The 13,792-nt window shown below is 40.8% G+C and overlaps 1 protein-coding gene across 1 annotated transcript; it reads left to right on the forward strand.

Moving 5' to 3' along the window:
• Positions 1-1,894: 1,894 nt before the first annotated feature.
• Positions 1,895-7,745, forward strand: lipg (lipase, endothelial). The gene is made up of 10 exons (XM_032515959.1): positions 1,895-2,206; positions 3,316-3,503; positions 3,943-4,122; positions 5,114-5,225; positions 5,319-5,537; positions 5,726-5,968; positions 6,162-6,282; positions 6,659-6,886; positions 6,995-7,099; positions 7,201-7,745. Exons 1-10 carry the CDS (start codon positions 2,116-2,118, stop codon positions 7,211-7,213), a joined length of 1,500 nt encoding a protein of 499 aa, XP_032371850.1. The 5' UTR covers positions 1,895-2,115; the 3' UTR covers positions 7,214-7,745.
• Positions 7,746-13,792: the final 6,047 nt, after the last annotated feature.

Raw genomic sequence — 13,792 nt, forward strand, 5'->3', positions numbered from 1 at the left:
GTCTTTTATCAGTCAAAGAGACTAATTCTGGAAAGTCATTGAGTTCTGCAATTTTTATTTTTTGAAGAACTACACACTTTTTGTCACACTGTTGTACAGATAAATACTAAGTAAAAGAAGGGTGTGACGTAAATTCAAGCTGTATTAAATAGTTTTGTCACAGACCAGATTGAATCTTTCTAAAACATAACATGTTGTTAGCTACTGTTGGTTTAAACAGTTGGCAGAATTTAATGTTATTTAAAATGATAAGTTTATGCATATAATTCCTATGTGTGCTGGAGGAGTGCTTTATCATTACATCTCAATGATCTTCCAATATCAAATAAAAAAATAAAAAAAACATCCTGTGATGCAGCAATGACTACTGTCCTCCAGAGATCACTATAACAGAGCAGGATGGATTTTATGCTGCATTGCATCATGTCATTATTTGAACTCCAGTGCCCTCTGGAGATGCACCTTCTGCTCTGCTCTCACAGATATACAGTACAACTATTAATACAGGGGTAAAAATAGAACAAGTTATTTTGGACGCTCCTGTATCACGCCACTGTCTCCCTCTCCCCCTTTCGAATGATACCTTTTAATATTAATGCCAGTTTTGAAATCCTTTAATTAAAAAATGCATCATTTCAAGTTAAGTGAGTCCAATTCACAGTAAAGTTGATGATATAGAAGAATTGGATTTATTTGCATTTGACATCATTTGCATTGTGTGTGTACAAAACACACTTCACTTCACAATACACTAATGACTCATTTGTTCTTTCAAGAGAAATTTCTGTGTCCATGGACAATAAAGTGCTATCTATCTATCTATCTATCTATCTATCTATCTATCTATCTATCTATCTATCTATCTATCTATCTATCAAGGACAATATTTTCACGTTATTAGTATGGCCATAAAGTAGCATACTACATGTATTATCTGCATCCTGTGTGTACACAAGATGACCCATTTTGCAAGTGGTATGACGTTATCATGTTGATGTTGCTGTCCTTAGATATTTCTTTAAACCAATCAAAAGAAAATAATTAAAAATATATTATACATTTAATCAACGGCGATCTGGAGAATGCTCTGTACAGTGATAGACGCAAAAAAAAAAAATGCTAAAAACAGGACCACAATCTTTAACTCTAATAAATTGACCTACTGAATAACTTCTTAATGAGACCACGATAAGAAGCATTATGAGACTATCACCCTACTGCCCACTGTAACCGGCAGCACTTTGTTTTCAGGGATGCGTAAAAGTTGTTTATATATCCCAGGCCATAGACTGCACCAGCCAGGGGCTGCTGGGGCGGCAGGTGACACTGGGTATCGGCGCAGATGTATACAAAACAGTGGTGTTATTGTAGCAGAGACCCTTGCGTGAGTGCGCCCATTCTTCCCCTCATCGAATTGAAATTGGTCGGTGAGCTATGCTGACGGTTTGGCAACGCGCCAGGCAGAGGGGAGGATGCTTTCAGGGGGGAGGGAGCCTCGGCACCCCCCCCCCCCCACCATCCACCAGTTGGAGCCTTTTAAATAATTCCATCACCGCGTAGAGGAGCGGTGATACTACTGTGCAAAGATATTGTTATTGTATAATATAGAATAGGCCTATATTGTAAGATTAAAAAAGAAAAGTCATAGCGTGTCACACAGTCTGTTTAACAAAGGTGCAACAAAGGTGCGAGCTACTCGACCTTCAACCAATCCTGAGCAACTGGATACGTTTTATTGCTGAGCTTCTGCGTCAATAGTACACACCCCACGCGGGTTAAAGCACGCGCAACGTGATACTACTACGACTTCATTCAGCTTTGCCACGCCTTTAACGTAAACAAATGGGGGCTTGACCAATCAGATTCACGATAGATCAGCCGATGATCAGATGACTGAAAGGGGGAAACTATTTAAAACTCTAATGAGACACTTGATGCAAGTTTATACATTTCTTGAGCGGTGCTTTCCCAGGCGCGCACCACCGGCTCTGTTGCTCTTTGTCACCACTGGATCTAAACTCACTCACCAACTTACCGCGCTACCACCGGCAATACAAAAGACATTTTATATTCCCAGGAAGCTCTTTTCCTCCACTCTTCGCCTGTGACTGAGAAATGAATCATAAAGCCCGTCTACTGTGGATTTTCCTACAGTGTGCTGCTGCGCTCCTTTCATTCGCTGCTGGGGAAAAAAGCGTTCTTAAAGGTAAGAAAATGGCTTTCTCTATTGTTCATTCATATCTATCATTTATTTCTTTCCCAAGCCTCAAAGGGAAGTGTCAAAATCTAATATAGGCCAACGTGTGGGGAATATGCACCAGTGGAAGATCAATGAATGGAAAGATTAGTAGTGCAAACCTCACATTCCCTACACATCCCCGATTGATCCATCGACATTTTTTAGGCTATTAGGTGAAATTACAAAAGCGAACAAGTGTGGGGGGGCAGAGTGAATCAGAAAAACGGGAATGGATTCAAAGGACTGCGACGTGTCCTTTTTGGGAGCAGCAGGAGTCTTGACGCAACGTCACGTCTGTGTGAACTATTTGGAAAGATGTTCCGCTGAGGAAAAAAAAAAACGTTCAGCTAAATCCGCATTTTACCACTGACCACTCACCACCGTTTTTACTACCCAGCTGAAGTCATTTTGCTCTGTGTGGCCCATTACCAAAGGGTGTCGAGTTAATTTCTATTCCGATCTGACGTTTCTGCTCTGCGAGGCGGGATTAATCCAGACTGGTTTAAATAAATGGAGCCTACCCCTTAAACGTGATTTTTAACACAATTAGACCAAATGGGCTGTGCAGTTTTAAAATAACTCTTATTACCAAGATTTCCATCCATAGGCTAATTATAACGTTTTAAAATCAGTGGTTTAACTGTATCTTCTGACTGTTTTAAGCCTAATTGCAACGTTTTAGCCTAAGAGCCCGTGTTGAAGTCTAATATAATCAACCAAGCTCTGGCAGCAGCTGTGTGGAAAATGGCACGCAATAAAGGAAGACAATGGGGGGGGGATTTTGGCTCGGTCTCCGGTTCAATTTGCAGCCAACCTGCATAGGGATAATCTAACAGATGTTTGCTACAAAAGCAAGTTGATTGGCTGTCTCAGTCGCGTTCTGCACGTGTGAGGCATGATTGGCTGAGTGCCTTGAGTTGGGTTTGAATCTTTATTTTAGTGCTGCTATTGTTTGTCTCTCCCCCCCCCCCCCCCCCCCCCCCCCCCGTTTTCAATAGATTATCATAAAATTGATAAAAGGTAATCTGAGCATTTTGTCAATTGTAATCTTGACATCCTGTGTAATTTTCCCTCAGGTGAAGACAGTGGATTGGATGAACTGTCAACAGACAGCAAGGCTTTTAATGGCGTCAAGTACAACATGAGGAAGAGTTTAGATCTGGACCAGGAGGGCTGCTACCTGCAGACTGGCAAGAAGGATTGTCTAGAGGAGTGTGGCTTCAATGCTACAGCCAAGACAATCTTTATCATTCACGGCTGGACGGTACATACGAGTTAAACAATTTTGGATCTTCCCTATCTAGTTACATTTCCTCTTTCTCTATATAGGTCACTCTTGACAACACTCTCCTCAATGTCTGTTTCATGAATGGAAGCAGGGGTGTTGGACTGGAAGGTGGGGGAGGAGGAGGAGGAGGAGGAGGAGGAGGAGGAGACGGATGGAGTATTGAGGGCCCAAAAAGATGCTAGAATGAAAAGCTGTGGATGTGTGGAGTGGCCATCAAAAAATGCCTTTCCACAGGGCCCAGAATTTTGTGCTATTCCCCTGAATGGAAGTGTCGTCTCTCCAATCAGAGTGCTTTAATTGTTGGAATGTATTATGTGAAGTAACTGATTGCAAAGTGTCTGAGATAGGTCACCAGGTTAATGTAGTCTGGCTGACTAAATGACTGACTGACCTGTTGTCTTTTTCTCTCTCTCAGATGAGTGGGCTGTTCGAAAGCTGGATGCACAAGCTGGTTTCGGCAGTGATACAGCGAGAAAGTGAGGCCAATGTGGTTGTTGTTGATTGGAGAACAATGGCTCAGCAACTGTACCCCGATGCCGTGAACCATACCAACGGCGTCGGCCTCGACATTGCCACCATGCTCAACTGGCTTCAGGTGCGCAGTCTTTCAAACAGTACAGTCATTTATGCTCAAACACTTGTAAAAGTAACTTGGTTACCTTTTTTATGCATCCTATGTTTCTTCTGGCACTGAATCCAATCATGCAACTTGGGTTTCTATTAAGATAATGTACAAAAAAAATGGAGCAGTCACCTGCTGAACCAGTTAATTGTAACACTCTACTAAATATCACAGTACCCTCCCACCCCCTGTCACATAGCTTTTGTCTCTTAAAGCCAAGGTGTCTTTAGGTACAGTATGTAGGACAAAAGCATAAAGCTATTTTATTTTTTAGAAATGACTTTCAGTGTAGTATCATCTGAGTTAACTTGGCAGAAGTCTATAATGCTGCATGACGAAAGATCAGCTGAGTACATGCAAATCCATAAAACCTGCCCCCTTTCTGTCTTACCATTGCTGTGACTTATGAGATCCCGGTCCTTCTGTGACCGAGACAGAACTGTCAAAATTTGTTTGAAGTTAAATGTTATGCTAAATATTTTTGTCAAAATTTGATGTCCTTTTTTAGTGTCCAAATCGCCTTGAGGCAGTAGCTAAATTTCCTTCTGGTGTGTTGTCTTTACAGCTTAGGATACTTTGGTGTTTTCAATTGAGGATCAGGGTCTATTCAGCACTTCGGAAGCAAAGACAACAATTCCCATTCAGCATGACTGTCACATAATTGGACCAGTGCACGAATAGCAAGTGAAGAGATTAAAGGAACCCCGCCACATAGTGGCACATAAACATGGACAAAGAATATTTCATGGTGACTAACTGAGACAGGTGGTGGAGGCACTGTTGCATGGACGGGACTGCCAGTAGATTCTGTCTGGGTTAACGGAGCTTGGCTCAGCTGCAAGCACGACTGATAATCACTGGATGAAGTCCAGGATTTGTTCAGTGTGGGTTAGTGTTCATGGTGGCAGCTGTGATGTAAATGCATTTTTATTTTTTATATATTTTTTTTTTTAAATCTTAACAGGATGAGCAGCAGCTTCCTCTCGAGAAAGTGCACCTGATTGGCTACAGTTTAGGTGCCCACGTAGCTGGCTTCGCAGGGACGTTTGTGCGAGGCACCGTCGGCAGAATCACTGGTAAGTTAAATGCAACAAGTATCAGCAATAAACGCTGCTCAAAAATGCTGTCACTTTTTTTATTTTCTTAACCTGTCACCTTATTTCTAATAGGTCTAGATCCAGCAGGGCCAATGTTTGAGGGTGTGGAGGACCAGAAGCGCCTCTCCCCTGATGATGCCGACTTCGTGGACGTTCTACACACATACACTCGAGAGGCTCTTGGTGTGAGCATTGGGATTCAGCAGCCAATTGGAGACATTGACATCTACCCCAATGGTGGTGACGTGCAGCCTGGCTGTGCACTGGGTGACGTGCTGGCAGTGGCTGGAAGTAAGTGCTTTTGTACACCCCAGCTATCACCAACAAGAGTTGTCAATTAAAACATCTGCAGAAACCAGGAACCTCTTCACTGCATTTCTTAGTTTATTAGGGTTATCCCATTTCTAATACTGTATCTTAGTCTATATTGTCAAATTTGAACTGTAGCCCATCTAACTTTCCTTCCTATTTCTCTGAAGATTTCATGGAGGTGATGAAGTGTGAGCATGAGCGTGCCGTGCACTTGTTTGTGGACTCGTTAATGAACAAGGAACACATGAGCTTTGCCTACCAGTGCACTGGCCCCGACCGCTTCAAGAAGGGCATTTGCCTCAGCTGCCGCAAAAATCGCTGCAACAACATTGGCTATAACACCAGAAAGATGCGCAAGAGGCGCAACAGTAAAATGTATCTGAAGACACGTGCTGACACTCCCTTTGGAGGTAAATCACAAAACTTGATGACCTGTTAATGTATTTTATCTTTTTCTACTACTACTATCACTTCCTCACTGTTTCTAATCTGTAACCTTCACACATTTTTATGATTTCACGTCATCTGTGTAAACTACTACTGTACACAATTCCACAGTGGCTTAAACATTAACTTTTTTTTTTTTTTTTTTTTTTTTTTAAGGTTACCACTACCAGATGAAAATGCACGTGTTCAACAGAAAACAAGCAGACAATGCCGATCCCACCTTTCATGTCAAGTTGTACGGAGCCCATAATGATACAGCACAAATATCTGTTGATGTGTAAGTACAAACTCTGACAAATTTATAAAACCACCGTGCACTGGCTTGACTACACTGCCTGTGATATTTAGAAACGCAGGGACTGCTGTGACATAAATTTGAAACATGACCCTTGTTTTTACTGACCTTTTCAAAGTGCCAGACACGTAGGTACATAATGTACAACCATAGACTGGAGGAGGAACTCCAATCACTTTCAGTTTGTGCTTATTTAAAGTCTCGTCACAACCTTGAACATAAAACGCACAACATGGCAATCAGAAAGGCTTTACAGCAGCTCAGATTGTTCAACATGTCAAAATGGGTGGCTTGAACACATGGTTGTTAGAACCTCTGGAAACCTGACTAATCTTGATTTCTCCTCTACTTTGTGCAGCCACGATGAGACTATCGGCCTGAACCTGACCAACACCTTCTTGGTGTTTACTGAGAAGGATATTGGTGACATTCTAAAGATCCGTCTGAGCTGGGAAGGAAACTCTGAATCTTGGAATTCCGTCTGGAAGAACATTAAGAAGACGTTCTGGGCCTGGAACGCCAAGCCTCCCAAACCTGTACTGGAAGTCCGACGGATTCGTGTGAAAGCTGGGGAGACTCAAAAGAAGTAAGCAGCTGTCTAGACCCCAAGCCTCCCAGGGCTTTTTTTTTTTTTTTTTTTTTTTTCCTCCTTGACCATCATTAACACTTAACATTTTTATCTTTTTGTCCAAAGGTTTACATTCTGTGCACAAGATCCTGCAAAAACCGAAATTTCACCCGGAGAAGCCGTAGTTTTCACAAAATGTCGGGATGGCTGGGAAGTGAAACCAAGAAAACGGTACGAAATGGTGGATGCCTTGGCAAAATACAATTGCATTATATTAATACTGTAAATTTAAGAGTGCGAACATATTCTAGTAAATGTTTTTTGATTGACAGGCTTCTCATGTAACAACGTGGCACTTCCAACAACCAATGGACCATTACCATGGTGGGCCCAACATGGATCAGCGAGAAGCACTGCCTTCTCTTTATTTGAGCACTTTTTGTAGAAGGAAGATTGATCAGCGCACGATGGGAGGGGCTTGACTGGATTCTAAACTGCACCTGGAAGTTTTTTTTTTTTTCTGGAGACACAGACTCACGGGTCTGTCCAGTGTTTACTTTACTGCTAGAAAATGAGATGCTTGCTGAAAGCATTGTGAAATGCCTGAAGAGTTGAACGTTCCTTTGTGTGGACTAGTTACGTAGAATATAGATCTGTACCAGTGGACACACACCAGCAATTGTAGGCACTGTACATTTTTTAATATTTATTTATGAGGAAAATGGAAGCACTGCAAAACTGTTATTTATCAGAGCACATCCCATAATGAAGCATATTTTGAATGCATTTCTCCTAGATGCAGTATTTGTGTGTGTGTGTGTCTGCGCGCCCAAGAAGTGTGCCTTGTGCTGAGATTACTGATGCACTGTATAACTGAAGATTGCACACGCTCTTTCTGAGATTTTGTCCATAGTGTTATTGTATGTAGTTTATTTTGGGGATGTGTTTGTGTACATAATGTAAATAGCCTTGGAAAAATAAATAATTTGTATAAACTGTTGCCGTTGTCATTTTAACTGTCACATCTCTGAAAGACTTAGAGTTCTTTTTAATGTGCTTTGCTTTAGGAGGAAGGGACATGTGGTTCTCCGAAACTGTAAACAAGTGTTTATTGGTTTTCTTTCCACAAACGGCAACGTATTGCGCTCTCCGTGCAAACGGCCCTCACCATCTGCTTTCGGGAAACTGATGCCTGAGCATTGAACAAGCTTTACTGGTTGATTTGAGCTTCGTCGTTACCTTTCCATTGCATAGTAAACGCTATGCTCGAAATCGTGCAAAAAGAGTAACCTGAGAAATGTGTTTCAGCCTTAAAATCATATCTTGATAAAGTGTTACATGTGAACCCTCTTTAAAAGGTTTTGCCTGCTCTCAATTGAACAGACTGATTCATGCTCCTTCACTGAAGAGCTTATGAATAAAAGCACCAAATTGCAACACTTCTTGGCTTAACTAGAACTCCAAGTAACCAAGTCAGTGTTATGCATTTTTTTTTTGTTTTTTTCCTCCTAATTTGCACAACATTTGGTCACATGCTCGCACGATTCCTGAGTAATCGCATCTTTCAACATACCTGTGAAGTAAAACCTAATACACTGGATTGTGAGTAGTGATAAATTGGGAATGCGGGAATCCAAACTGAGCATTAGTTGGTGTATGGAACAGTGAAGCAGCAACATTTCATGTTCCTCTTGAGAAACAATCACAGTAACTCAAATGTTTCACCAACCTCCGCCCCATCATGTCACAATTAAATACCTTGACGATTAGTAATGGGGAAGGCATGTCTTAAAGACACTTAACATGCGGTTATCTAAGCGAGTCAGTTCTTGGTTTATGTGACAGCTGGAGGCTAAAATGATTCATGCCTTCAACTTTTTTTTCCCTCACAATTTCTCGGTATGTTTTCTGGTTGAAAATATCTTGCAAAACTCTTGTGTACATCTCTTTGCAGCAGCAACAAAAAAAAACTAACTCTAAAGTCTGTCTCTTACTGGAGCTGTTGTGCACCCACATTGATGTGTTGAGACACTGTCAATGAAACACACAGAGGCGTGGCACAAAAATCTGGGCCCTGTAGAAAGGCATTTTCTATGGGCCCCTTCCCCGCATCCACAGCCATTCATTCAAGCATCTTTTTGGGCCCTGCTCACATGAGGGCCCTGGGTACTCAGTCCCCTTTGGCCCCCAAGTCTGACGCACCTGGCGGGGCGCACAGATGCAGCGGCTAAGTGCTTTCCCGTTTAAGGCCTTGAATGGCTGTACGTGTCCTTTTCTGTTTTGTGTCGGACGAACAATACCCACAGTTGGTATGACCTATGTTTGTAGGTATGAATGCTTGTTCATGTTGCTTTTAGATACTATGTATCATTTTATTCTTTTTCACTACTTTTGGTTATATCTTAACAACGCCCTGCCAGGTGAGTACTTTTTAAAATGTCGTACAAGTGACAAAGACAATGCAATTCTATTCTATTATATACTGTATATATTTTCATTTTTTTACAGATCTTGTACTACATTTTAGGGTTGTTTAGATGGAGTTGTTATTGCATAACTAAGTGTGTTTTTACACAGGTAGCGTGTTTGCTTTAATCAGATTCAGGGGCTAAAATGATATAATAGTTGCATTTGTCCCTTGGTTCTTTTGTGTTCACACGCAATGTTCAACGGCAGTCCGGATCAAATCTCAAAGTGTTAAACAGAAATCTTACCGAAGGAATTCGCCTCAGGCCAGATTTCCCTCTTTTTCTTTTTCTTCTATGAATTGTTATACAACTATAAAGAAACAAGAAAAAAAAATTAAATAAAAATTGAATCTCACAGAATCATACAGAGAACAATAATGTACAAATTATAACAAAACTTTTGGATTTTAAAGTTGTTTTCCTAAGTCTTGGCTATCAGTGTAAACAAAAATGAACACTTGAATAAAAACATTTATTTAGATTTTTTTTAATTTGGATTTTTAATACCATGCTGATCTTACGTGCATGAGACACACTCACTACTCTGTCTATGAATGTATTTCAATGTATGTGGTACTTTTAGGATTTTTTTTGATTGATGAATGTACAGTGTGTACAGTAAGCATATACTATATGCAACATAATCTAACTATAAATCATCTACCGTTGTTGCTTCATGATTCTGATTCTGACAAAAGCTCAAATTCAGGGGGAACTCCACTGACCAAAAATGAAGCGTACAAAAAACGAAGTTGGTTTCTGTCTGGTTTAGCCTCTGAGTTGGAATCACATGATCTGAAGAGATTTAAGTTAGCTTCCCCTATGTTTTCAATCCAACAGTAAATACATTTGTGCATGTCCTATAAAGAAATAAAATAAGCCCTTCAAATCGAAACGTATTTGTTTCGAGGTCCTTTATGCATTGTCCCTGTAATTGCTTCCAGATTGTTTGGTGCAGCACGCTCTATGTTGCTGGTGACCCCGGTGCCATGTGCCTTGCAGATTAAAGGAGGGTGCACACATTGCCACGTGTTGGAATGTTGGCTCAAGCACCACACCAGCCGCTGCTCTACAGATCAACAGCAAAGAGTGGGAGGGGGAGGCAGGAATGGTCAACTCACATGGTTCCATCAGTCCATGCATAGATGTAAATCAGAAAGACAAACCACTTGAAGTATGTTTCTCAAACATTATATGACATCACAGCAGTCACAGTGGAAAATACTCCAAGCAGAGCCATCTGTTGACCTGTATTGTTCTCCAGTGATGCCAGCTGAGTGATTGTGACGTGCCAGTCAGAGTTTGGCAAGAGTTGAAAGCATGGAGATCACATGGACACTCCCAGTGTGTTTCCAAGTAAGACATCTTCCAAATGTTCTAGGAATGTGAGAGGCAAAAAGAGTGCAGGTGCACCTGACGTCTGTTTTCAGGGAATATGATCTTACATGTGATTATTTGAACAAGTAATCCATTGGATATTTGATCTGGGAATCAGTGATTTAGTTTAATGTGTTTTGTGAAAATATAAGTTTGGAGAGGTGGATACCACACGTAAGTCCAACTTGTCATGCTTCAAGTAGTCTAGATCCACAACCTTCCACTCATTTTCTTTGTGTTGGCATGTTAAACTTTGGTCCATTTATGGGACTATGGTTAACTGCTCCTTATATGTCAAATCTGTGTGAAGCACTGTGGAGGAAGGTCTGGCAATCCAAGAATAGGCTTCAAGTAATGCATTGCCAAACCTTCAGCGTGGTTAAGGTGTGTGTGACAACCACAACTATTTGTTCAAAACCACAATGGCGGACGTGACAGACAGATGTTCATCTAGTAACAGGTATTTTTTCCAAACTTTTTCAACATTTTCCAATGATGGCTTCTCAAATGGTTCTGTGTAAAAAAAACAAAAAAACAACTGACACTTCAGGTTAGGGTCACAGCAGATAAGTCAGTAATAAAATATGAAGGTTTTTACCCTGACAAAGCTTACATTTTCATCCCTTTTGGCAGTAAGGAAGACAAACTGTCAGAGTCAGTCTCTGTCTTAGATGCCAACAACATTGTCTTGAGGTTATAAATCAGAAGATGAAAAGCTGATTATATTTATACACCTTGATGTATTGTTTGCACCAATAAAACCAGGAAAAACAATAAGACCCTACAACCACAGCTGTTCAGTGAGGCTGTTCTTAGGCTGCCCGTGTCTGACCATTTCTTTAAAGGTCCAAAATGAAACATGTTTACTGTAATAAATCCAAAAATGACCCCAATGCGTCATCAAATATTAAGAAAACATGCTAAGTTGAAATACCAACTTTTCTAGTATTTTTAGTTTTTACTTCTTTTGAAATGTCTGTTCTGTGACAGAATTTCTGTTTGTGTTTTGGCCTGTGTTTTGTTATCAAATACCTGGTTTGACAACCAGGCCGGGTTGCCAGATATATCTGTAAAAACGTAGGGACAGCCATGAAAGCAGCAAACAAATCAACAGGATTAACGGAGATAGATTCTACCCAACCTTAAAAAAACGCGTGTTTCTAACAGTTGTGACCAGAGACGTAACAAACCCGGGTAAATATTGGCGATGTATTTGAAAGATGGACACAGCTTAGAGCCCAAAAGGACAGTGAGTTGGCTAACTTCCTCCTGAACAGGTAACATTAAGCATTAGCTTCAAGCTAATTTATCGTGGCTAAAAGGGACAGGCATTTTACGTAATTTCAACATTTGTGTACTCAGATTGATTTACATAGCTAGAGTACCCGAGTTAGTTAATTGCAAAAACAATTGAGACACAGCCAGTAGTGATCCTGACTTGTCCTGGTGCTAACCCTGCTAACTGCTAACGTTACCAAAGGACCAGGCAGGCGTGCCACGGCTGTTTACAACGTGTAGCCTGTTCAGCGACCGTAGCCGACAATGGGGAGTTATTTTAAGCCAAGAGAGGGAGGCTGTAAATCGGGAGGACCGTGAGTTTGCAGTATGTTTAGCAATTGTCGCCGTAATTCTAAGCAAATAAAGTTTGTTCAGTCGAGTGGAGAGGACAGTAAGGTAGTGTTATTTTTTTTAGAGGTTCCAGAGTTACAGTTACAGAGCTTTGCGTGAGCATGGGGTTTTATGACTCAGTATAGCCAGCATCTAACGTTAGCTACTCCGCTGTGCTGTTAAGTAATGTCCTATGTGAGACATGCATCTTGCAACATTGTTGTGGATGCTGTCGTCTCAGCCTGGCAACCTCCGTGAACTCTGAGTCTGAGGAGGATGTAAATGTAAATGTAAATGGACTGTTTTTATATAGCGCTTTTATATAGCGGAGGAGCGGGTGGGGGAGACAATTCTCGCCAGTCTTTTGAATTTTTACTCTAGAAACTATTTTAAATACTAGCTTTCAGTATTACATATTGCACTTTTAACTTACTGAAACTAATAATCTTTTGTGTTAACAGCTACACCAACTTCACTCAGCGATTAGCCAGCTGTGAGGAAGTGATAAGGTTGGCAGTGTTTGCACCTCTCTCTCAAGCCCTTTTTGATATTTTGTATTCAACTGCTTTTGTTTATACTATGTTCTTTTAACATACATATTTACTCTATCTTGTCTCCCCCTTCTTTTTTTACTCCGCCTTGGATTGGCAGTTTGAAACAACTATTTACTCTTTTGATTTCCAATGTGGTTGGACAACATTTCCTGTAAACAAATTTAGTCTAGTCCATCTAGTATTTATTTACATATTTAAATTTGGACCAAAGTATTGGACTGACCAATTTTTTGTTTCTAAAGGGGAAGGTCCAAAGTCACCTTAAGTATTATTACTAACCTATCAAAACGAATATCCAATCAGAGATCCTATGTTTTGCGGTCCATGCTTATTTTTTGATGGTGCACACCATGTTTGTTTACAGGCGGCTATAATTACACTGTGATCAGGTTCCAGTACAGTGTGTGAGGGTGGGCAATTGCCCTCAGCTCCTATTGGTGCGTTAAAATCTGATACCGCTATTATGGTGTCTCATTTGTTTCCTTTGTGTACACGTTGTCTGTCCAGAGTATGTAGGATCAGTGCTGTGTTGTACAGTGTTGTGGCTGGCTGAGAGGTGCGTCAGGTTCTCAGCTGTTGTTTAGGTCGTCAAGTAATTTTCAGTCTTTTACGACTTCTACGCAACAGTTCCAGAGGTCAAGTTTAGAATCTGAGGTTATGGGAGACAGAGGTCATCAAAAACAAAACTGAAAAATACATTTTAACTGATTATGTTAAAAAGAGAGTTCTGATTTTTTAAAGTGTTGTATGAGGTACTTAAATTATCCATTGTCAGTGTATGACCCACAGTAGATGGCAGTTGGTACGCCCCCATTTGGAGAAGCAGGCAGGAGTACTAGAAAAGAAGTTAAGCAATGCAACACTTTGGATGGGGCAGCAGCAAAGTTATTGTGTAACTTTGGTGAATCCGTAACCCT

The sequence above is a fragment of the Etheostoma spectabile genome, chromosome 5 (assembly GCF_008692095.1).
Source record: "Etheostoma spectabile isolate EspeVRDwgs_2016 chromosome 5, UIUC_Espe_1.0, whole genome shotgun sequence".
Lineage (NCBI taxonomy): Eukaryota > Metazoa > Chordata > Actinopteri > Perciformes > Percidae > Etheostoma > Etheostoma spectabile.

What these genes read in the sequence shown, in the direction of transcription:
- lipg (XM_032515959.1), top strand. Translation starts at nt 2,116, where the DNA reads ATGAATCATAAAGCCCGTCTACTGTGGATTTTCCTACAGTGTGCTGCT. An exon ending in CGTGCTGGCAGTGGCTGGAA is followed by an intron (nt 5,538 to 5,725) that starts GTAAGTGCTTTT and finishes ATTTCTCTGAAG; the next exon opens with ATTTCATGGAGGTGATGAAG. An exon ending in GCTGGGGAGACTCAAAAGAA is followed by an intron (nt 6,887 to 6,994) that starts GTAAGCAGCTGT and finishes TTTTGTCCAAAG; the next exon opens with GTTTACATTCTGTGCACAAG.